Source organism: Tiliqua scincoides, chromosome 1 (assembly GCF_035046505.1).
Source record: "Tiliqua scincoides isolate rTilSci1 chromosome 1, rTilSci1.hap2, whole genome shotgun sequence".
Classification (NCBI taxonomy): Eukaryota; Metazoa; Chordata; class Lepidosauria; order Squamata; family Scincidae; genus Tiliqua; species Tiliqua scincoides.
In genome coordinates this window covers 257,829,213-257,855,386 of record NC_089821.1, presented here as the reverse complement: position 1 = coordinate 257,855,386, position 26,174 = coordinate 257,829,213, and the positions used below count along the sequence as shown (strand labels likewise).

The following is a 26,174-nucleotide window of genomic DNA, read 5'->3' as shown; positions in this document are numbered from 1 at the left end:
TGGCTACCAATATCTCTCTCATTTTCCTCCTCCTTGCTTGTGGAGAAAACAGTGGCACTTGCATTTTTCCTGATTCACTAGCCCCAGTGCTGCGTCCCATCCCCCAACTCACCTGCTTTCTCCTCCTAACACTGCTGTTTTGAAATAGTGTGGCAAAGCAGGTTGGTGCTTCTCCCAGCTTTCTTGTTCCACCCTACTCTGTTGCAAACCAGAGACTCAAGAGTGAAGAACAAGTGAGGAATTAAAGATAGTTGATAGTTAGATAGTTGATGGGCAAAGATAGTTGATGGGCACAATCTTCACCCTTCTTCCACCTCACCTTGCCTCATCACTTTCCCAATTTTGTATCTTATCCTAGTATGTCTCTTGTAAAAAAGGCATCAGGTAGTTCTCAACCTGTTATTTCACATACTATAGCTGGTGAGGATAATTCTAAACCATTAATAATACATTGCAGGAAGACTTATATGTTTGTCCTAAAGAACAAACATCTTCCTGACCTTAAAACATCTGAGGACAGGCTGTTGCAGAATAAATAAATATAAAGCAAATGGAGTAGAACCTTCAACAAGGTGAAATGGTGGGGCTCAAACAGTAATTCTCCCTTTCCTTGTGAGAAGAAAAGGAGAAAGGTCCCTACTGGATCCAGGACCTACTGGATGCAACAGCCGTGCTAAAAAGGAACAATTCTGGGGCTGGTGGACATCACTGCCTGGATGAGAGACCACCTAGGAGCCCTTTGTACACTACCTTGAGTTCCATGATGGAAGAAAGGCGGGAGATAAATGTAATAAACTAGAAGTATTTTGTAATTGTATTATGTGAAACTTATCCCCTAACTTTTTGAAAACCTAGCTATTTATCTTCGTTAAATCAAGACAATCACAGGTAACATTTTTTTTTCCCAAATCTTTGGCTGTATTACAATGCTTGTTTCATCTGTGGTCTCCAGCTAAAACATTTCCTATCCATGGGTTAACAATATATTGTACCAACTTGTGTTTTTAACAGTATTTATCCAACATAACAAAATAAACTGCAATTTTGTTATACTTTTTTTACAAAACATTTTATAAATATTTTTACAAAATGTATACAAAGCAATTTCAAGTGAGACATACTATACAAATGAAAGTATTTAAGCAAATAAAGTCCATACCACACTGACAATAAGTGACACATCCTCTTTCAGAAAAGTCAGTCTGTAAGGCCTCCCAAATCTAACAGATCTACTATGCTGACCTTGTTCAATCAGATATTTTTCATAGTTGCCAGCTTAAAATTTATTTTAACCTTAGACAATATGGAAAGACATCCAGGAAGTCAAAAGACCAATCCTACAAAGCAGTTAAGCACAAATAAATGGTCTTCACTGGATTCAGGACCATGGGCTGCATAACAAATTCACACTTTTTTTTTTTTTACAACAAACAAAAATATTTTTACTGCATTACCAATTAAAATATTCAGAGCTCTAAACCAAGTTCAGTTTAATAAATAAAATACATTAGCTACTCCAGGTTAATTTAGCTGAACTTTGTTCAGAAGATTCCCAGCATACAATGTTGGGATAAATATAGATGTGATTTAATCCATGTTGATGAAGTGCATTTCAGATGTCTCGGCTATAATTTTATCTAAAAGTAAACTCTCATATAAGGTTCAAAATGTGCAGGCTTTGTTTTGGTATTTAGGTTTGGAATATTCTGTACATCTGTTGAAAACGTTATACTCTCAGATGGAACTAAAAGGAGGATCTATGAGTGTGCATCAGATGTATCACTCTTCTAATCTGATACAAGTTCAACTGGTTTAAGTGACTGGTGCAACCAGCATATACCCTGCCTGTATAGACAGCTCATTATGGTTACAGTTCAATTAATTTCATTTTGAAAAAATCTTGAGGGAAAGACAGTAGCTACACAGTTCATATCACTGATAAGAAAGCAAGTATGCAGCTCCAAGCCTACAAAACTGAACCAAAGTGAAATTATCAAGCCATTTGTTAAAATCCTTCAAATGACAATTACCGTGGAATGCAGGATATCACAAGTTTGCAATTTTAAACTTGGCACATATTTTTCTTTTAAAGTGGCAATAAAAACATAAACAACCCCTCCAAATTTATGTACATATTAAAGGTGAATTGATTGTTAAATGGTATTACTATTTTGCTGAATTTGCTTTTCTTTTCTTATTTCATAGCAATGCTGGTTCAACACAAGGAGGTGCACTGGAGTTCTGTGTTGACTAAAAGAGAGCAAAAATATGTCTCTTACACTACAAGCAACTGAAGTTAAGAAAGCAAACCTCAGCCCTTTGTTCTGGGTGCTCTGGCAATCTAACTGACAACCACAGTTTGTCACTGTTACCATGTTGCAAAGCTCCATGGAGTTTTCCTTTCTTATCAGTATTAGGGAATGATCTGCATATAGTCAAACCCTTGCATCTGCACAGGAGCCACTGGATCCAAGCTATGTTGCCTTTAGGCTATGAAGAAGTCTATCAGCACATTTTTGAATATGGCCCTTTAGTTTTGGAAAGGGAAACTGCAGAGAGATTGCCTTACAAACCACAGAACTCTGTCTTTCTGAGTAGGCATACATGCCACATCCCTCTTATAAATGGCACAAGAACGGTGTGCCTAGCAGCACTAATGATGGAAGTAGGCGTTTAAAAAAAATTTTAAGCAGCATGGCAGCATAAAAGGAGAATGCCATAGAATAGATTCAAAATAATAAATAAAATAATAAGATTATATTGTCAACCTGGCCATCAGCCAAATGCAAACCATGCACGGGACTCCTTTGGCTCTAGTTTATGAATTATAGGCCTTTAAAATATAATTTTGTAAAAAATGGGATAGCAGATTAACTTTGGTTTTGTACATATTTTGGTAATTATGACCGCTGTTGCAGATGACTAACATTCTTGAACAGCAAGAAGCAGAAACAAGCAAAAACAACACTGGTCCTTATATTGTTCAGATTAAGGCTAATATTCCCATAAAATTTAAACTACTACTATAACAACACAATTTTTAAATAAAAGTGCTTGTGATACTTGGTCTAGGAAAACATTTATACCACTTCAGAAAGACTTAGTTTGACTATATCCAATTATAAAATGCAAAAGCTTTTCTTGAAGAATATATATATATATATATATTTATATAGAATTTCATGTCTGTATCACAGCCTCTCTTCCTTTACAATTTGCCACCTACTAGCTCATTTAGCATGTATTATCTCATGTCACGCTGTAATGTCTCAAACTGTATAGTATCATACATGGATCAAATTCCTTTATAATGTATTTGTTTCTGCTCACTGAACAATAGAAAAGCACTTAAAATATAAAGCCCTGTAAACATTCTGATGATAGGATCTTTCCTTCCACATTTTCTCTCTCTCTCTTTCAAATCTGAGAGAGACATTTCGAAGTAGATGTATTGTGAGATTTTTAACCACAAATACTAAGCCTCAAAAGCAAGTTATTTGTGGCGTAGAGGTGGGCATGGGTTCCCCCCCCCCCAATAAATGTAACATTCTTAACATTTTATTTAATAAACCTGTTACTAGACTGTGATTGTCAGTATATTACCTTGTAACTTAGGGCCTAATCAACTGCAGTCTCATTAAGCAGTAACATTAAAACAATAATGTGTAGGCCCTACCAGACAGCTTTCTCTCAAGGATTTTACATTACTGGATACCTCACTGTAACCACAATGAGTATTGCTCTCAAACACAGAACAGAATCTACTTTAAAAAGGGTAACCTTTGACATATGCCAGGCTGTACTTGTGTCATTCACATTTGCTTCTAAAAGAATATGTCCATGGTACTGCAGCTATTAACACTCTAAGATACTATTTACAGCGGCTTCTAAAAGAGAGTCTGTTTCTCCAACACCTTCACTGTGGTCTGGAATAAATTTGTCCAGGCAGTTTTCTTGTGAAGCAATAAGTGAGAAGTTGGGATATTCTAATTCTAAAGAGCCACTGCCCGTTGCCTCACTTTGTGGCTGTCTCCCAGTCTTTTTCAGTTCCATTATGTTTTTGAATGTAGTCTCTAAACTCTTATTCAGCAGCAAATCCTTTTGAGGTTCCCCAGAACCTTTGAAGTTTTCTGGATGCAAATCCTCATTCTTTGGAGAACTCTGAGGAGTTTTGTCTTGGAGGGAATGATTACTTGTTGCTTGTGAGTGAGAGTCAGCTGCATTCCTACTTGTTTTATTATGCGTACCATGATCTGTACTTGATAAAGTTTTTGACAAAGTACCTTCAGAACGCAATGACTTTTCATTCGATTTGTCCGGGTCTTTGCCAGACAGTTTTTGTTCAGAAGCAGCCATACATTGGCTGTCAGGAGAGCAGCGTGCTTTCTCAAATTTTAAAGCTTTTGTGAGGCTTTCTGGTTTTTTAACAGAAATGCTTCCTTGCTGTGGACTCACAATATTGTTAGGCACTACATGAAGTTTTTTGTGATTCAGGGACTCTGCTGTACTCAAACTCGATCTGTCTCTGGTTTGGGCATTAGCAGTCTGATTCTGAGAAGTCGAAGATTTACTAGCTTGATGGTCACTTTCAGGCTGTGTTTCATCAGCACCCTTGTCAAGTTGTGTGGAGGGACAACAAAAGTCTGCCAGAAAACCATCTGAAATTTGAAAACATTTATTTATTTACTTAGTTAGTTACTTAGGGCCCAATTCTATTCAGTGCACACCAGCTGATCACTGACGCTCACTATCGCAAATGTGCCACAAGATACCTAGCTGGTCATAGGTACCTTACGTACCTAGCTGAGTTAGCACCGGTGGAGCACTGGAGCTCTGCTGCTTGGCAGTCGCGCAGACTGCCGGACAGCAGAGATGTAGATGGGGGCATGGTGGGAGGAGGTGTCCCGGGGCAGGGAGAGGCAAAGGGAGAGCAGGGAGGATGTGTGCCCAGGGGAGGGAGTGGAGCAGGAGGGAGGTGGGACAGGTGGAGCAAAGCTCCACTGGATCCTGAGCCTCCATGTCAGGCTGCCCACCCAACACGGATGCTCTTACTTCTACATCAACGCTTGCGTTGCCGTGGAATTGAGTAGCCCCATTGCAGGGATACTCTCCTTACCCAGGCGAAGGGGACAAAAGTCCTCTTCGCTTGAAGATGCAGCAGCGACTGCCTGTGGAGCACTGGATGCAGCAGCAGCCATTTTTGGTGCCACTGCAACCCCGTATGCCGGGCAGCTCAGGATTAGGCTGCCCTTCATTTTGTATTCTGCTTTCCTCCCCAGAGGGCACCCAAAGTGGCTTACACTACCATAAAATTAGCAATTAAAGTTATAATTTATAATATAAACATTAAAACATCCTTAAAGTGCCACAAATAAAACACAAAACCAGCAGAAGTCACATCCTAATAAGAAAAGGGAAGGTTTATAAAATCTAAAAACAACCCTATGAAAAGTCACAGACGTCCAGTATTAAAAATCATGAACTCAGAAGGCTAGTCTGAAGAGAAACATTTTTAGGACCCACTGGAAAGCATCTGAGGGAGAAGTTTGTAAACGGAGAGGGTTCCATAGGTAGGTACAACTACTGAGAAGGCCCTATTTCTTGGGATAAATAAATGTTCAATTCTAATATTAAATTAAATTCTAGCATATAATATTAAATTCTGGTATATTCACGTTTTTTGAATATTCAAAATATTCTTATGCTCCAATTCTACCTCCACCACATGCACCAATGCAGCTGTGCAATGAAGATGTGCACTGTATCCTATGGCAGGGGGGCAATCAAGGAAGTCCTACAAGTCTCTTTGGACCTATGCCAGCTCTACAGTTGGCATAAGTCCGAGGAGAGTAAGCAGGCAGCATTGGTCAAACTCAGGAGAATTGGATTCAGCGTGCACATTGGCTGCAAGATTCACCCCCTCCAGCTCAGTCCCTACCTCCTGTCCCCTCTCCCTCCCCACCCACAACACACTCACGCACACAACACACACATGCGTGCACATGCGCGTGCACAGCAATGAACCAGGACCAGCTCAGTCCAACAGCTGCAATAGCAGTCCTCTGAAGCTACTGCACACTGCCTATGCAGGCTTCAGAAAAACTCCTGGATGTGACTGGAGATGTGACTGGAGAATCTCCAGTCACATCCAGGAGCTCAGGTCCAACCATGAGTTCAGAACCCAGGATGAGTTGAATCCGTGGGTCCTGATTCCATGGATAAAAAGGATGGACCTGTAGGTGACAAATAATTATATATTTCAATTTTTCTCTACAGTTCATTTTATCCTCAGAAACAAAATTCCATTTTTCCTTGAGCTCCAGAATTTTCAAAAATGTTTTATCTCTGTACCTGAAGTATAACTGCTTCTAGCATTATGACTTGTAGCTTGGAAGAACACAGTTAGAAATGTCTTATAAAACCACTATCTGTTCATTGGTCATATTGGTTTCAGAACAGTTTGTTCTTACCAGGATCTACTATTGCAAGACGTTTATCCCGGGACAGAGTTTGCCTTTCTTCCTGATTAAACATCCTATCAATCATGACCATTTCTGCAGACGGATTTATCCTCTGGAAAAGAAAGCGAATGAAATCACCTCTGATATTAGTGACTAGTTTTACTTATACAACTACATGGAACATGGCACATAAATTTCCTACCAATTGTGTAAAATATCATTATATTTTACATAAACAGGCATGGCACCGTGCGACCTTGAAGCAGCTGACAAGCTGAGCCGAGTTATTCCATCTGCTCTGAGCGTGGGAGGATGGAGGCCAGAATGTGCGACCAGATCAAGAAAGAAACATCTGAATGTTGTGGTTTCTTGAAGGATAGAACCTTCTTTTAAATTGTAAAAATCCCTAGGGGATTTAAATTGCCTGCCTATGTAAACCGCCTTGAATAAAGTCTGAGGAGAAATCTGAGGACCAAAAAAGGCGGTATAGAAATACCTGTATTATTATTATTATTATTTTTATGAGGTCAATACATATATCACTAACATAAGAACATAAGAACATAAGAACAGCCCCACTGGATCAGGAGACTTATTGATCTTTAATTTATCAATGAGGTCTGAAACATCTTCTCTTTTAACCTCTATCTGACTTAACTCCTTGGTTAGGAGGGGCCATTCAGGCAGCGGTATCTGCCCGAGGTCTTCTGCCGTGAAGACAGATGCAAAGAACTCATTTAATTTCTCTGCCATCTCTAAGTCTCCTTTTATCTCCCCTTTCCCTCCCTCACCATCCAGAGGGCCAACCGCTTCTCTGGCGGGTTACCTGCTTCTAACGTATTTGAAGAAGCTTTTATTATTCCCCTTAATGTTGCTGGCCATGCGTTCCTCATAATCTCGCCTGGCCTCCCGTATCACCTTCTTACATTTCTTTTGCCACAGTTTATGTTCCTTTTTATTCTCCTCATTAGGGCAAGACTTCCATTTACGGAAGGAAGCTTCCTTGCCTGGTATTCTTCCCCCAACGTGCATGTCAAAACGGATCACAGCATGATCACTGTTCCCCAATGGCTCAGTAACATTTACATCTCTAACCAGGTCCTGCGTACCGCACAATATTAAATCCAGAGTCACCTGCCCTCTGGTGGGCTCCGTGACTAGCTGCTCTAAGCCACAGTCATTTAGCACGTCAAGAAATCCGGTCTCCTTATCGTGACCAGAACACAAATTGACCCAGTCAATATGAGGATAATTGAAGTCCCCCATGATTACAACCCTGTCCCTCCTTGTCACCTCCCTGATCTGTTTCCTCATTTCAAGGTCCCCATCCGATTTCTGGTCTGGAGGACGATAGCACGCCCCCAGTACTACATCGCTGCACAAGCCTGGTAATTTAACCCACAGAGATTCTACGGTGGAGTCGGACCCACCTTCAATCTCTACTTTGCTGGATTCTATCCCTTCCTTAACATAAATGGCCACCCCACCTCCAACACGCCCCTGCCTGTCCCTCCTGTAGAGTTTATAGCCCGGGATTGCGGTATCCCACTGATTCTCCACATTCCACCAGGTTTCCGTTATGCCCACTATGTCAATGTTTTCCCTAGTCACCAGACATTCCAGTTCTCCCACCTTTGCTCATAGACTTCGGGCATTCGCATAAAAGCATTTGTATAAGGAATGCCCCAGGATGGGCTGCTTATTCGCTCCTTTGTCCCCGCATCCTCTCATTGTGCCAAACCGTCTATCACTCAGAATTCATTAAAAGGTTTAAATGAGGTGTATGTTTATATACTATATAATTTATAAATATACAAATTTGTTTTTCAAAGTGAACTTTGGACTCTACTAGGATAATGCTATATGTGCTGTAACTTCATCCCTCCAATGACATGCGCATATGTTCCAACCAATCCTACCTACAATCAGCCTTTGTCTAAGCCAGGGGTCTCCAAACCCCAGCCCGGGGGCCAGATGCAGCACGGGGTGAGCCTCTGTCCAGCCTGCAGCCAGCCTCTAGTCCCCTGAAAGCCTCTGGCCCACTCAACCCAACACAACTGGAGCTATGCACTGGTTGCATCTGGAGGGTGTTCTGAGAGCCAGAGAGGTTGAATGAATGAGCCATTAGTGATTCACTAAGTTCCATCTCTATTTAAATTTTATATTTAAATTTTTTTCCAGCTCTCAACACTGTGCCAGATATTTGATGTGGCCCTTTGGCCATAAAGTTTGGAGACCCCTGGTCTAAGGCAACAAACACTGAACACAGAGAAAGATCCTCCCCATTATTGCAATCCTGGAACATTCCAGGAGAACATTTAACAGGACATGAACACCTGACCAGAGCCTGCATAACTTTTTGTTACAAACTAAAGCTGCAATCCTAACCACACTTTCCTGAAAGTAAGCCCCACTGAACAAAATAGGATTTACTTCTGAGTAGACCTGGTTAGGATTGTGCCCCAATTCAAAGATAAAATCAGAAGGAAAAAAGCTAAAACAAGATTACTATGGAAAATGAAGATTTTATAAGGCAAGCATATATTCAGATAACTTTTTTTTAAAAACCGGAAAATGGTAGAAGAGGCGGGTGTGACATCTGTTGCACTACACCACTTGTAATTACCAACTGCTAATTACAATTGCCATTGCTAATTCAAAGAACTTCACAATAAAGTTGTTACCAGCAATGCTATTTTAGTGTTAAAAATTCTGTAACAGCCCAATCTTATCCTGTGCTGGAACAGGCAGGCCAATTGGCCTGTGCCGTATCCAGCGCAGGGTAGGAGATGAATGCCGTGCAATTCAGTGTAAGGGGATTGTCATCCCCTTATCCCATGTCGCGCCCTAGCCACCCCATGGGGCAAGTCAGATCTACGCTTGCAGCCTAAGTCACCCACGCCTGTCCCACCCCCCTCCTGGACCCAGTCCACCAACCAGTCTGCCCTCCCCATCTTCCCCCCCACCCAAAAACGCCCCTGTTCCGCCATCCCACCACCCTCTCTCACCTCCCCATGCCAACCACCCTCAGCTAGCACAAATATACTTGTCACCGGTCCAGATCCAGCACAGGGAGGCTGGCATGCATCCTTGCATCTGCCTTCCCAGTTCACAAGGAGGCGCAGATTTGCTTTCCGGCATGTTTGCAACACTCCTGGGCTGGCGCAAGAGACTTGCATCAGCTGATCAAGCACTCTGGATTGCTCTCTAAAGGCCCAATCATATTGGGCCATAGCGCCGGCCCAATCAGGGCCATAGCGCTGGCCCTGAGCTTCAGTACCACCACTAGGTGTCATAAACCATGTTTATGTCACCGCAGGAGGAGGGGGTGCCAGGCCAGCGCCAGTCAGACTGGGTCCAGCGCTGGAAGGACACCATCCGGAGGTGAGTGAGACTGCTGGGCAACGGTGCGGGCTTTCAGGGTGGGGGGAAGACGTTACAAGTTGGGGGAGGGCGAGGCAGAAGGAGGAACTGGCCCGGGAGGGGATTGGGACTGGCAGAGGCCTCCTCTGCTGGATCCTATCCTCTGCATCAGGCTGAAAAGCCGAACACAGAGCTTCCCCAGTCTGCGCTGGCAAAACAGCCAGCACAGTCTCAAGGAAGCCCATTGTGGGGCCTGCGCCCTTACTCAGCGGAAGGGGACAAATGTCCCCTTCCCCCAAAGAGACCTCCAGCAGCCTCCGGGGGCCACTGGATACAGCTGGAGCCCCTGTGGTCCCAAGGCGCTGCAACCTTTAGGATTGGGCTGCCCATAGGATACAAATTGGGAAACAATGGCATTACATGAGACCTACATACTTTGTATTAGAACAAATAAGGTGAAAATTAACCAGCATGGGCATATTTTTCTCCAGTTTATCACCATAAGATGCACAAACACATTTATATATAGTTATAGATATGCACACAGAGGGACAAATAAATCCTTTGTATTAACCTTACCATTGCATCTTCCAGGAGCAAACATCTGTATTTATTTAGCATAGCCTGTGTTCTTTTGAGAAGTTGTGTGGCTACAGACTCAAATTCATTGTCCACTGAAAAGACAAAAAGAATACATTTAGCAAGCAGTCCTTAATTAGCTAAAACAGTGGTTCTTACACATTTAGCACTGGGACCCACTTTTTTAGAATGAGAATCTGTCAAGACCCATCAGAAGTGATATCATGACCAGAAGTTACATCATCAAGCAGGAAAATTTTTAACAATCCTAGGCTACAACCTTACCCAGGAGTAAGTCCCATTTACTATCATTGTTAAAAGAATATACACAATAGTTTGTTAAAAGGACAGCTCTGTAACATTTCACCAAATGCAGTCACATACTATGGTAGTATCAAGTCTAATATATTAAAAATAAATATTGAAATGAATGGGGACCCACCTGAAATTGACTCCCGACCCACCTAGTGGGTCCCGACCCACAGTTTGAGAAACACTGAGCTAAAATATTCTTTGATATTTTTCCTTCTGACATTTTAAGCTATATAGTACGTAATATTTAATTAGCCCAATTTTTTAAAAAAATTCATAAGCACAGCAGTTTTGCAACCATTTATAAAGCAAAAAAAAAAAAAATACCTTTTCTTAAATCCTCATCTGTTGGCATTGATCCCTGGCACACATGATATGAAAGGAGTCTCTGGACTGCATCATTTAAAGATCTGAACTGACTTTTATCAGGTGTCACAGCATGTGCCTGGTCCTTCTGTAACTGCTGCAAAATACTAATGAGAAGATAAGTGCTGTTAAGATTACAATAACTTCATATGTGTGCAACAACTTGACAAAACATAGGGAGGCAAAGAGAAGAGGAAATGTTGAAGTAAAAAGGAAAACTTACAAGGCTCCTTTTGTTAGCTGTTTAGCTGCAGGCCTCTTCTGTCCTATTGTATGACCATCCACCTAGGTCAAAAACATACCACCATTACACTGGATAAATTTCTTTTTTAAACAAATTATAGTTTTGTGCATCTTACCCAAATAAAAAACTTGTAATGGTTTTCCAGCTTCTGTAGGCTGCATCAAAAATTCTACAGACTATATATGAAAATGTTGAAGAGGTATGTGTTTTAATCTTGAAAGCTACCAGGAAAACAAACTTGAACATGGCTATACATCAACGGTATCCATTGGACCAATATGTCTAAGGCTGAAATCCTATGCATTTTTATTTGACTAAGCCCCTCTAAACTCCAAATAAACAAGCACAGGATTGGGATGTGCACCATGCAGTCTGAACCTTATTGCCCAAATCTATTGAGCCTCCACACCATTGGAATGCATGTTACAGCAGTGCAGTATGCTTTATGGCAGCCACAAAATTCCACACAGCCAGGCCACCACCATAAGCTGCAAGTGGTCACAGCTGTGCACCAGCCTCCTCTAGAGAAGTCCTGGGACCAGTAAGTCAGCACAGGGGGTGGGCGGAAGAAAAGGGAGAGGAGGGCAAGAGACCAGGATGGGGAGGGATTGAGGCTGAGAAGGGGGCAGTATCGGCAGTGGCAGTGCCACCGATATCCTATCCCCCTTTTCTGACTTCAGTCCACCTCCCTGGGTCCACTCGGACTTGTGCCAACAAAGTATCTAGCGCAGATTCAAGTAGCCCCAACAGGACAACAGAGGATTACTCCAGGGCAAGGGAACAAATGTTCCCTTTCCTCAAAGAGGCCTGCAGGGCCTGAAACTCCCTGGAGAATGCAGCACACACCCCACTGGCACAGCTGCATCAGCAAGGGGAAACATAGGATGGACTGAGTGACATAGTCCAAAAGATATGCTAGCACAATTTACAGTCACAGTTATATATAATGTTGTAGAGACATTACTCCAGTAAACAAGCATATACATGCTATAAAAAATATTGTAGAGACATTACTCCAGGAAACAAGTCCATACATGCCTCAAAAAATATTGTGGCATAATCACCGGATCTTTTCAGAAACAGAAATCAGCAGATTGTACAGGTTTCATCAAAAGGCAGAAAAACCTTTTATATGAATTTCTACTTAGTTTCGTGTTCTGTGTAGAATGTCAAAGGTTTTCAAATAAACAAGTGTGGCCTTAGATCTTCTCACAATTCACTTTTTAGAAGAATTTATTATATTCAACATACACAATGGGCCAAATCAATTTTAGACATGACTGTCAAAACTACTTAACATTGCCAACATAGATCACCAACACTTAAGGAAAAAAAATTAGGGAAAAATTGTTCTTTACCTGCACATTCTGTTGGGCAGGAGATGATCCTACTGCTTTTTCCGGGTGTGGCAGTGCTGTACCTACAGACTGTTGTATGATTTTGTTTCCAGTATCTTGTCCTATAAACATGCATTATGATGGTTCTTTGAAAAACAAATACTTAAATATTTGGATTTTTCCCCCAAAATCTTATCACTAAATGAACTGATCATTATTTATATATGGACACTGACATGTAATTGGGCATGTGTTTATATAACTGCATTGGGGCCATAAAATACTACAACCTACAGAAATGCTTGTACGTTGATGACAGAGACCATCCCAAAAAGTAAAGACAGTGAGATTTAAGACCCCAAATAAATACTGTGGAAAGTGATTTCAATGGAACTTAGGTATGTCTAAGGATAGTAGCATCACTGGGGGTACAAACCACACTGGGTGTCACCAGCAGGGTGGGGTGACAATAGCATAGGCCCAAGAGGCAAGCTTTGTAAAACTCACCACCCTACCCTTTGCTCAGCTGTCTTCAGCCCGCTCCAGGCCTCTTCATGTATTTTCATCGCTTCATATGTGACAAGCTTGTTTCTGCTGAAGAGCCAGCCTCCCTCTATTCATGTGGAGCTATGATGGGGCTCAGCTGGTCCCCAGGCTTGCAACATTCCTGCCAGACTCAAGTGGCCATCTGCTGGCATGCCCTTACCAGCCTACCCATCTCCACGAGCATCAGCTGCTCTCCAGCTGGTGCAGCACAGTTAAATGTCCTGAGAAGCCCAGGTATCGATCCTCTCTGATGGTTGGATAGAGCTGCCATGCCCAGGTGCAGCACCAGAGACCCTGTGAGACAAAAGGCCGTGGACTGGCATTTGCTCCCCCTCAGCTGAAGGGCACGTCTGGCAGGCAGTTGCAAGCCTGGGGACTGTCCAAGTCCTACTAAGTATCCAGAAAGGATGGGGAGATGGGCGGCAACTTGACTTGTGTGAGAGTTCTTAAAGAAGAGGCGAGGCTGCTCCTCCACAGAGACGCTCGCTGTGGCCACTTCCCCAACTGCCCTTCTGCCTACTGCCAGCTGCTTGCGGGCGCTGACCAGATGGGCAGAAAGCCAGAATGTGTTCCAACCTGATGCATGCCTTTACTCTGTGGTGTTCCTGCAGCAGGGTGGAGGAAGTTTGGCCTGCCAGCTGGCCAGTATCATTGCACTCCACCTGCCTTCTTGCCAGGCATGTGGCCAGCAGGAAGGCAGCTTGGCTAGCTAGACTCAGGTTCAGTGGGCTCCATTGGCTATTGGCTCTGTAGCATACCATGCAGCATGGCTTAGGGAGGCACCCTTCATGGGTGGGTCTTAGCTAGCCTTGCCAGGCAAGATGTGCTGCCCTCGGCCACAGCTGCCAGTGGGTTCATGAGACACCAGCAAGCCCCTGCCAGCACTGCTGCTGCCCAAGGTTGACTTTTTCTGGGACACATGGATGCACTGCTTGGCTGAGTTGGACTTGGAGATGTCCAGCTGGGTTGGACAGTCCTAGCGAGACTTACTTTGGAGGAGGAAAGAAGAGGAGCAAACTTAAGGTACCATACTGAAAAACTTAGTAAAACACCTGCATACCTTAGGTATAAATGAAATTGCCACATATGAGCTGCAAAAAGCCACTCTACTTAAGAACTGCACATATTTTACATAAATACCTCTAATTATCCTAGGTCCTTTGAAAGGACAGTATTAGAAAATGCCAGCCACTATCAGGTGGGCTACGACTAACCAAAATAATCATAGTAAAGTGATTTTTCTAGACTTTTATCCTGCTAATGCTACTTTTATATCTGTAAATGTAATTCTCAATAACATAGCAAATAGTTTTAACATCAACATGTTAACATAAGAACATAAGAAGAGCTCTGCTGGATCAGGCCAAGGGCCCATCTAGTCCAGCTTCCTGTATCTCACAGTGCCCCACCAAATGCCCCAGGGAGTACACAAGACAACAGGCACAACCTGCGTCCTGGTGCCCTCCCCTGCATCTGGCAATCAGAGGCAGCCTGTCTCTAAAACCAAGAGCTTGCACATACCTACTATGATTTGTAACCCATAATGAACTTTTCCTCCAGAAATTTGTCCAATCCCCTCTTAAAGGTATCCAGGCAAGATGCCATCACTACATCCTGTGGCAAGGAGTTCCACAAACTAATTATACTCTGGAGAAAGAAATATTTTCTTCTGTCTGTCCTAACTGTGTATGGTCAACTATGTTAGGTCAAAGTCTTCAAATAAAATTTAAGATAATATTAACACCAAGTCTTTATTGAAGTTTAGGGGAAAACCCACTTCATACCTAAGGGAAAGCTATAATAAAGACTTTATCTGACCTGACAATGTTATTACCTAGAAGACTTGTTAGCTGAGGCTGTCTCAGGCTGTCTTGCGATTTTGATGATGAAATTGAAGTTGCCATGTTTGTAACTTTCTTTTGAGTCTATAAAGATATCATAGAAATGAAAGTTAGTTAAAAACCAACATACAAAAGGAAACATCTTAACATTAAACCTAGATCCAATTATATTAGCCTGCATTACAAATAAAATGAGGTCTCCCAGATAAAGAATTTGAAATTATTTTATACAGAGAACTGGCACACATAAACCTTTATCTTCTTTTAGTCACAATATCAGATCACATATGATATTTTAATGAAATCCAGGATGCAGTCCTATACACACATTCCTGTAAGTTTCACTGAACAGAACAGGACTTACTTCTGAGTAAACACACATAGGATGTGCTCTCAGACTCCCACAGTGGGGAAAAAAGATGTACCCATTTCATAACACTTCTTCACTTTCTGTTTTCTACTTCGGCAAACAGCCACATATGTCATTGCAAGGTGTTAGGCTATAGAAGATAACAGCAGAGATTCAGTTCACCTTCACTGCATGAAGATGGACCAAACATCCTACTGCACTGCATGCTATCTATGGCAGACATATAAGGAGCCTGATGTGGGTGAGCATATGGTTGGTACATAAAGTCTCTGAAGAATATGCTGCAGGTGAGTGCATACACAGTCCAGCAATCCTAAATACTGGAGTTAATATGAAATATAGTATCTGAATAACATTATTTGGTTATATGTAGAGTAATGTTTCTGTGAAAAAATATTAACACAAAAACAGAAGGAGCATTCCAATTGCAAAGGCACCTTACACTCGTATCCATTACAGGAGCATTAACTCTAGATGACATCCAGATATTACACTTACCCAAAAGTGTTTAATTATTGATGAAGCAACTTTTAAAATCAGACTATTCGTCTTTAGCATTAGCTAATATAATAACGCTTCTGCATTCACAGATTTTACTGTCAGTCAGTTCTATCCACTATCACATTTCTAAATTGATCCAGATCTTTAAAGTTACACTGGACAAGAAGTACAAACATGCATTGCATGAAATCATTTCTTTCTCACTTCAGAATGGTCTAGATCAGTGTTTTTCAATCAGTGGAACTCATAACACCAGTGGTACTTAACGTGATGTCTGGTAGTACTCATAGAGCCTCCAGACCCTCTCTGCCTGGCAGTGAGACCAGCAATGTGACGTGACAAGCAGCAGCAGGAGGCTTAACTCAGCAGGCAGAGTTCCAATGTGCATTTTTCGCATGCTCAAAAATGCCCTCCTATCCACCCTGAGTCTCTTACTGGTGTTTGTCATGTTGTGCCTGGCCTCTCAATTCAGAAGTAACTTGTGATGACATCATCATCACTTACTTCCAGTGGTACTTCCAATAGATAGACCATGCAAAATGGTACAGTGGGGGGACAAATGTTGAGAAATGTTTGGTCTAGATCAGCTGTTCTCAACCTTTTCTTAGTTCCACTTAGGAGCACTTCCTGGGTTCCAGGGTCTTCTTTTCAAACAAGGTTACATGAACAGATAAATATAAAATCATTTATTTTCGGTTTTCAGTTTGTAGTCGCCTTCAAATGTGCCAAGGCACCCCAGGGGGCCATATGGCTTCTGCTGAGAATGGCTGGTCCAGATAACCTCAATACCTTACCATCTCCTTTTTTCTGGATTAAAGATAACCTCAATACCTTACCATCTCCTCTTTTCTGGAATAAAGATAACCTCAATACCTTACCATCTCTTCTTTTTCCGTGTTTTACACAGCCTTAACATGTAAAACAAATGATATTCAATCACCAGATTCCATATTTTTTAATAAACAAAAATCTAAGCTACTGCTGACAGATTTTGAAAGCTTCATTTCCAGCCAGCCAACCAAAATTCTGTGACTCAACAGGAAGAACAGTCCCAACCTCTTCTGTTGTCACAGATTCTAATATTTTTGTTTTTTGCATAGCTGGGTATCCGAAGCAATAAATTCGCAGTAAATTAGCAATGTATTATTTAGAAGTTATAAAAGTAGATTGCATGATAAAAACCCTAAATCATAAAATGTCTGTTTTTCTTAAATTACTTTGAAAAAGATATTGGGTTTGCATCAGTCCATACCTGGCCAAAGGAAAACTGTGGTTGAGTTACTGATGTGTGACTAAAGGTGTTGGCAGACTTGGAAGAAGAAACTGGAAGACGATGAGATACACTGACTGATAATTGTGATCTGTTTTGCTGTGTAAGTTGATCTCCAGCAAAATTTCCTCCTGATGCAATAGACTGGGATGGTGGGCCGATGCTGGGGTGTGCTGTGTCAGAAGAACTCACAACAGTAAACCGGTTGCTTGATGGCATATTTGAACCTGCTAGCTGTCCAGGAGACATTGTGGTAAAGCCTGTTCTACTTTGGGAAATATTTCCTTGGCTGGGGGATAAATGCAAGACAGCAGGAGATGCCTGTGGCAGTGGAACCTGTCCACTAACTATTTGGGAAGTCCCATGGTTTACTATAACTTGGCTTCCGGGAGCTGCAAATGTTTGACCAGGAACTAACTGTACAGCAGTATTCTGATTATTCAGCATCTGTCCCGAATAGGATTGGTTAGCTCTAAGCATGTTTGTAGAGTTTCTGTTCAGCATAACATGTTCAGTGGACGCTTGATTAGAAACAAGTTGTGAAGACTGGTTCTGGAGAAGCTGCCCATTTATGGTCTGGACATGGTGAACTGAATTAGGATTTACTGACAGACTTGTGGGTATAAGAAACTGATTTTGAGATGCATGAGGCTGTCCCATAGGAGAATGGATTACAATACTACCACTGGTATTACTTACCGCTTGAGAAGTAACTTGTTTTCTTGTGTTTTGTTGACTAACAATATTAACAGACATATGTGGACCAACTACTGAATTCTGAGGTGAATTTGTTGAAGCAAAAGGAATCCCTTGCTGAACATGATGCTGCTGGATTCCCAAGCTATTCACATTATAAGTGGCTTGCTGGCCCATCTGAATAGGCTTTGGTTGAATATTGATGGGAACTTTGTTAGAATTTGGAGCAAGACCTCTTTGTATAATGATGTTATGCACAGGCAAAGATGTCTGAAAATTTGTACTGTTAAATGGAACAGTTACAGGTTGTGCTACTGGACTTGAATTTGAATTGCCAAATAGTGAGTTACCATTAGGAGTTTGTCTATGAACCAAGAGTCCACTACTCATGTTTGCAGGTGCTTGCTGTCCACTACCCTTCAATATAATATGAGATCCTTCAAGATTATTGATAGTCATCATGGAAGGTTGATTACTAAATGAACCAATTAACTGTATCTGTCCAGATCCACCAATCTGACTACTGTTTGACAAATGCTGGCTAGGAACACTTATCCCCACATGTTGCATAAAGCCATGTTGCACACCAACTGTATTGCTTGCAAAAGATGCTCCAACTGGTTGCTGTACCACTTGAGTAACTCCTATAGGCTGCAGCGTCTGACCTGAGTAATTAGAAACATTAGAAGCCTGAGTAAAAGATGCTGATGAGGAAGGATGAAGCTGAGTTTGTGCAAACTGTTGGTTAGAACCTATGTTGGCATCCAGATATGCTTCTTCTGCCAAAGTCTGTTCAGTAATATTAGCTTCCTGCAGAGATTTCTGGAGGATATCAAAAGGTTGATCTTCACCAAGATCAGGCAATGGAGAAGATTCAAGTTCATCATCAAGAAACTGAAGGCTACTTGGCAACTGTAGTCCATCACTAGGTCCTTCTCCAAGCTGACCACCCACACCTTTGATTGATGACTTAGGATCAGAGCTCTAAATGGAAAAACAGGTTACAAATCACATTGGTTTGTTTAAAATGGTGTTATATGTACACATTTATTATGTTTACAGTACATTACATTTCTTATTATGTATGTGGGGGATTTTTTTTCACTCAGAGCATCCCTCAAGAATACTAGTGCTAGCAAAGCCAATTAAGCATTAGTCAATTTAACATAATGCAGTTCTATATAGGAGGCTAGCACTTTCAGAAGATTTTTCAGAATTGCAGCACATTTGGCATGTGCCCACATCATCCCCACAGGGGTATCATTTAAGGTTAGTTCAAGCAGGCAAAGAGTCCAGAGCCCAACAGACAAGCAGCAGTGACGCCAAACCCAACAAGACCATTTTTTCAGTTGGTCAGCCTATTTAACAATGCAGAAGCAAGAAGAAGCTAGCAGTGCAAAGGGCACAAAAATGTAACACAAGCTTAGTTTATTCTCTTCTTCTTTAACCACATTTCAATCCTTCAGAGTAAGAAGAACAAATTTACAAATTCAGTTTTACTGTGGAGTAATGTCTGCATGCTAGTGAGCCAACTGATGATATGGAGTTTCACTCCCCTAAGATAGAAGCAAAATGCTATAAGGAAGCAGTCTTACAGGAGGCAGTTAACTCCCTGCTTCCTGTTCAACTTTGATCTAGTCTCTTCAAACATTCCGGATGACAGCAGCCTGCCTGTACACACTATAAGCTTGCAAGTTTTTAGCAACTTATAAAAGCAGGAAACACTTCACCACAGTAAGTCTTTAAACAACATTAATGGGCTTGAGGGGGGCAGGGTGAATTCACAGATACTGGATCCATGGATACTGGATCTGTGGATACAGGGGGCTGCCTGTATGGATATAGACTAGAATTTGTTATTATAAGAAAATCAACTTGTGTACCCACTCATTCAGTTTTATACAGTATCAACAGAACTATAATCCCACAAAAAAAATTCATTTTTTCCATATACTTACACTGGTATTGGCAAAAATGGAATTTGAGTTGGCTGCAGAATATCCTGCATTAGTCAAGTCTTCGTTGTTCTGTTACAGTGAAAACAGAGAAAAACAAAGTTAAACTAAAGAGTAGCACAATCATGTCTCAAACCTATTGGACCTTGACTCTAGCAGAACGCGTGTTCTGCTGGCAGCGACTGCCAAAAACAGCTGTAAAACTTGCAGTGAGTCAAGTAGCACCCTGCCCAAGCACCGGCTAGAGCCTTCCTACCTACATCAACAGACCCAAAAGAACTGGCCAAGGCAGGTAAGATGATGGGGAAGGCAGGGAGGAGATAGGGAGGACGGAACGGAGGTGGGAAGCAGCGAAACCGGGCAGGAAGGGGAGAGGAACAGGGCGCCGTGAGACTGCAGGAGTGTGGATTCAGTGGCAATGGCACAAACCAAATCCTATCCCTCCATCTGCAGCCTGCCGGCCCCTTTCTTTCCCCCAACTTGCACCAGCAATTTTGCTCACACAGGTCCGAGGAGACCCATTGCAGGGTGGGAGCCTTATGGAGGGAAAAGGGATACAATGCACACTTTTCAGCATGGCTGCACCAGTGGGATAGGGGGAGGATAGGATTGGGCTGTTAGTAAATTTAGATGGATCTAAAGCATACCAGAATATAACTTACAGATTTACTGCCTGCTCCATGTAGAAAGTAATTCAGTGCCTGTGCATCTCTTAAAAAATACAAACAAGAAAAATAAGATCAACCAGTTAAGGAACATGCACTTGTCAAAATATATTAAAATTATACTTGTAAAACTGTCACAAATAGCAAAATCCTTGAATCGTCTTGTGAGAAAGGTGGAATAGAAATATGGGCGGACCAGGCCCTGGAGGGGATCCTAACTTCAGTCAGATCCTAACTCTCTCTCTCTCTGGAGGGCTTGCCTAGTGCTACACTGCTCAGATCTGTGCAACCTCTTTAGGCCACCGCCACCACTGAAGCCATTCCAGATATCAATGGCAATATGCAGGAGGCCTGGAATGGCTCCAATAGCAAGTGGGCAGGAACATTTACATGGCACATTGTAGTACCTACACTATTTACCATTTCTCCCAGCTGTGCTACTGCTCAGACTTTGCCAGCAATTTGGTTGGCATAAATCCAAGTTGGTTCAAAGGGACGTGTCAAGCCATGGCTGGGGACATAGAGCTTCCACTGCTGCAGTGCTTCACACGCATTCCATGAGCATAAGGCCAGATAGGACTGGGATGCTAATTGTCTGTGACAGACAGCAACAGGTATTACACCTACTGCTATCTGCCCCCAGCTCATCCTTGACACACTCATGGCCCAATCCACCCACCCTGACCCTTCTCCAGAACACTCCGCTAATTGACCTGCTCTGTCAGGGGCTTCAGAGGCCACTGGGACTCCAGAGACCACTGGCCAATTGTGCTGGCAGTCCTGGCCTATGTGCCATCACACCAGCTGCTATGCCAAATGCCTGGGCCTTAAGCTGACACAGTATGTGTTCCAACATGCATTCCATGAGCATAAGGCCAGATAGAACTGGGCTGCTCATTGTCTTTGTGAAAGACAGCAACAGCTATTACACCTATGCTCATGTTCATCTCAGGCTTATTTACATACCTAGAAACCAAATGGTGAACATTAATTAGAATTATTTTGTCCATCATCTTCTCTGGTACACAGACTCCAACATAAGTACCCAGTCTATGCCAGCTCCAACCATAGAGTTTGCCAGACAAACACATGTCTACCATCTGCTATCCTTTTATTTGTAATGAGAGATCTGCAGGGCAGGGATGGGCAGGAGATAGAACATGGTCTTGGTAGACCATTGGTTAATTTCTGATGAACCATCTGGTGCCTGTGATTGTGAGAATTAATACAAAGAATGATGTAGTAGGTAGAACTTGCTCTATGTTCTGCAAAGAATTCAGATAGTCATAAGTGTGCGTACACAGAATCACTAAACACAGATTTGTCATTTATTTTATTACAAACACAGATCTGTCATTTATTTTTATCTTATTATACAGGTCCAGCCTATTTATACACTGATTTGACTCAACACAAATGGCCCCTGCAAATTAGAAGGAATGTGCTGATCCCTGGAGAAGGGGAAAATGCACCCCTCTTATCTTATATCACAAAGGTCATCAAGGCTGTTTTTAAATCACTGAAGCAAAGAAACTTTGTTTTTTAAATTGATTTGCTATAGTGTGTTTTTTGCAACCCACATGAATAATTCATCTCAAATTGTATTCCACCTTTTCTCCATGGCACCCAAGAAAGCCTACATAAGATTCCAGGCAGATTCCCAGGTAGTATTTCATCCAAAACATCTACTAGACCCAAACCTGCTTAATTTCAACAAAACTGCTATATCATCCTTAGACAGTTCATTGGGACCTTATGCCTTACTTTTTAAAAGATACTGAATGTGCATATTTGCTTTGTAAATTTAAATGTAACACTGGACCATGGGATTCTAGTTGGCTTAAAAAGACCGACCTTACAAAACAAAATAAGTCAGCCTAGACGTCAAGCAGTAGGTATGCTAGGGCATCAACAGGGACCTTTTTCAATTGTGTAACTATTCTCTGGAATGGTCTCCCTTTGCAATTCTGACAAATGACCACAATGGTTGCCTTAATCAAATTCCTTTAATTGGCAAGGTTTTTAACTAATTTTGGACCCAATCCTATCCAACTTGTCCATGCAGATGCAACTGCAATGCAGCACCAAGGTAAGGGAATAAACATTTCCTCCATGAAAGGAGGCCTCCAAGACTGCCCCCAGCCACCGAATGCAGTGCACACTCCATTGGCACAGCTTCGTCAGTGCTGAAAAGTTGGATAGGATTGAGCCCTTCAATTTGCTTGTTTTGCACTGGATTGTATCCCAAATTTGTGCTTCATTATTTAACGCTCCTTCTGTGAATAGGAGAGCTGCACTCACAGAGAATGCAGCTTTCCACGACTACAACTCTCCTTCCACAAAGGAAAGAAATGTTCACTGAGAGCAAAGTTAGGGCACAAATTGTCATCTGAGGTAACATTTATTATATCTTTTATTATCATTTGCTATCTTCTTAATTTTAATATCTTGTGTGCTATTTTGTTTTCATTTACATATGTAAATAAATGAATAAGAACTTCAGTTAGAACCCTAACAATTCCCAGGGAAAGGACTACAGCTCAGACACAGAACATGTGCCAGAGGTGTAGCTCAGGGGGTGCATGCACTGGGCAACAAGCTGAGCTTGACGCTAGTGGCCAAAATTGTGAAAACCTTGGTATATATGAATAATACCATCATGTTATATATCAGGGGAAAGGTAATTTAATGCAGAATGCAATGAAACAAAATGCATTGGAATATCTGCATTGTATCAAAAGTTATGGCCAATTAAGCAGAAAATGAAAACACATCTGCCTTATGGAACAAAAAGTGGATTTCTATAACTCAAAACTGATCGATGAGACTGATTGTTCAGAGAGCCAATGAGATGTTGCTGTATCATAACAACCAATAAGGATTGTTGGTTAACAATCCTGTTAACAATAATAACAATGCTTAACAACAGCAAGGAACCAATACGGTGTTACTGTGAGTCAGCTCTCATTTCCATGTATCATAATACAGTTACCCCTCCTAACTGGGTAAAGAGGTACTATTTCAAGTGTTGCTCCTCTTATATTTAGCAGGGGGAGAATAACCATCCCTCTTCACTCCAGCACAGTGTCTCTAACCAATAAAGGGCACACTTTGTATTTATTTATCAAGCTTTATAATTATTTACCAAGTATAAACTGAGACCACTGGTTTAAAACTTAAGTTTAATGTTCATGGTGAATAAAAGAATTTAATAATTTAAATGCTTCTTAAATATTGCAGCTCTCAAACATCTGAAGTTTGTTGTATATGGCTCTTCCATTTGGCAAGTTCGGTCACCCCTGTAATATAACATATATTGCAACACAATCGTAAGCATATTTATTCAGAAATTAGTTCCACTGAGTTCAATGGGACTTATTTCCAAGTAAGTGTGCCTAAGATTGAAGCCTTATTTTTCTTATAACCACAGACAATTTATAGGAAGCATTATTTTTGAAAAGTGAATTTTGCATAGTTTATCTGCAAGAATTACTAAAAAAAATCTTTTCACCAATAATATCCCAACTTACCCAATAAGATCAAAGAGACAGGACTCATCATCATCATCATCCATGACAACTAAGAAAAAAGGAAAGCACTCATATTGCATCACATGTCAATTTCATATTTCCTTCATATTTCCTTTAAAAGACAAACTGATTTTGCACAACCAACAGGTATACAGAATATGTGTCTTTACCATGAACATTTTATATAAAATTCAGCTTAAAAATTTCAAACTTAAACAGGTTTACTATGAAATAAGTCGCTTTGAACTCAATGGGACATACTTCTGAGTAAACATGCAGGGGATACAGGTAATATAGCCATCCATTAAACTTCACCTTGCTATTATCTATAACTGATGACAGAAGTGAGAGTAGAACAGTTGTAACTCATATTCTTTAACAAATATGCTAAAATGTATTTCACTCAGGCAGTCCAGTCCTACGGGGACTGCCCATGTTGTGATGCAGTGGCACAGGAACAGACACCAATGTATCTCACATGGACAGGGAGGCAGCTGGAGGTTGCCTCAAAGTAAGGCAGGAGGTAGCCAACACCCAGCATGCCACATACTTTTAGTGTAGAGAATCTTGAACATCTTAATGTCTTGACCCCATTTAATGTCACTTTTAGTAATTACCACAATATCTAGTCTCCAAGTTCAAGGGCAGTATATCTCCAAGTGCCAGAAGGTACCTATTTGGGGTTTTACAAACAAACCTGGCTGACTGCCTCCACCACCTTCTACAGGCCAACCCTTGTCTCTTCAGTACACCACCAATCTGGTCTTCTCAGGTAAGCAAATGACCTGCCAGTTAGCGGAATGCAACTCATTAACATCTGCCCTATTGGCTTTCTCTCCTATTCATCATTCTTTTCCTGGCTTTCCCCCCATTTTCCAGATCAAGTTGAGTAAGTATGGCCACCATAAGTGCACCCATTGCAGCATTAGAAACCTGGGGGTGTGTTGTGTAAGGAGTTGCAAAGAAGTCAAGCAAACCATGAACTGCTGTGGTGCTTTCTTCAACTTTGCACATACATTTAGAAAGGGTCTGGGCATCACCTGGCAGGACAAAGTTCCAAACAACACAGTCCTGGAACGTGCTGGAATCCCTAGCATGTATTCACTGCTGAAACAGAGACGCCTGCGTTGGCTTGGTCATGTCGTGAGAATGGATGATGGCCGGATCCCAAAGGATCTCCTCTATGGAGAACTCATGCAAGGAAAGTGCCCTACAGGTAGACCACAGCTGCGATACAAGGACATCTGCAAGAGGGATCTGAAGGCCTTAGGGATGGACCTCAACAAGTGGGAAACCCTGGCCTCTGAGCGGCCTGCTTGGAGGCAGGCTGTGCAGCATGGCCTTTCCCAGTTTGAAGAGACACTTGGCCAACAGTCTGAGGCAAAGAGGCAAAGAAGGAAGGCCCATAGCCAGGGAGACAGACCAGGGACAGACTGCACTTGCTCCCGGTGTGGAAGGGATTGTCACTCCCGGATTGGCCTTTTCAGCCACACTAGACGCTGTGCCAGAACCACCTTTCAGAGCGCGATACCATAGTCTTTCGAGACTGAAGGTTGCCAATACAAAGTGTACCACTGGTTGGGCAAATGGCCTTTTCCTTTAAGAGAGATTTTAAACTGGTTGCTAAGTAAAAGAAGACCTGAGATTATAAAGGTGTGGTTAATTTGGAGTATAAAAACCTGGGTGTGGGTTCACAGAATAAAGGAAGCTTGGGTTCATAATCTTCATGCTGCAGCATTTTAGAAGGCAGTTTATGGAGTATGGTGCTGACTGTCCTGCAATGTGGGTAATTCAGTAACCTTACTATCCTGTTAGATAAACTAGCTAACTTGTTCTTATTTTTGTATGCTACTGTAAATGCATGATACTAACGTTTATGGAGCAACAAGGTCTCCCTTAAGTACTAACCTTTTCTTGTAATAAAGTTCTTCTGTTTGAACATTAAGCACAATCCATTTTATTGACCAAGGGTAATTTCAAAAGAACTTGGGCACTTATCAGTGGACCACATTATCCCCAAGGGTTAGCTCAGGGATGTCAAACATAAGGCTGGGGGGTTGGATGTGGCCCGTGGAAGCTTTTTATCCATGAGCCATGCTGTTACTGCTGAAAGGGCAGCCCACTTGAAAATTGAGCTC

The 26,174-nt window shown here is 41.8% G+C and overlaps 1 protein-coding gene across 4 annotated transcripts in view; it reads right to left on the bottom strand.

Annotated features, from left to right (window-relative positions):
- Positions 1-921: 921 nt before the first annotated feature.
- BICRAL (BICRA like chromatin remodeling complex associated protein) overlaps positions 922-26,174 on the bottom strand; it is a 36,129-nt gene continuing 10,876 nt past the window's right edge. For 3 of the 4 annotated variants that reach the window (XM_066622719.1, XM_066622720.1, XM_066622721.1), the window contains exons 2-12: positions 24,037-24,085; positions 20,504-20,552; positions 19,845-19,913; positions 17,173-18,870; positions 15,043-15,133; positions 12,684-12,784; positions 11,305-11,366; positions 11,043-11,188; positions 10,404-10,498; positions 6,471-6,573; positions 922-4,658 (exon numbers count right to left, since the gene is read on the bottom strand). In XM_066622719.1, the coding sequence (XP_066478816.1) occupies positions 3,856-4,658; positions 6,471-6,573; positions 10,404-10,498; positions 11,043-11,188; positions 11,305-11,366; positions 12,684-12,784; positions 15,043-15,133; positions 17,173-18,870; positions 19,845-19,913; positions 20,504-20,552; positions 24,037-24,080 (3,261 nt within the window). In that variant the 5' untranslated portion in view covers positions 24,081-24,085 and the 3' untranslated portion in view covers positions 922-3,855. The remainder of the gene's footprint in view (positions 4,659-6,470; positions 6,574-10,403; positions 10,499-11,042; positions 11,189-11,304; positions 11,367-12,683; positions 12,785-15,042; positions 15,134-17,172; positions 18,871-19,844; positions 19,914-20,503; positions 20,553-24,036; positions 24,086-26,174) is intronic. The other variant, XM_066622722.1, reaches the window with a different exon arrangement.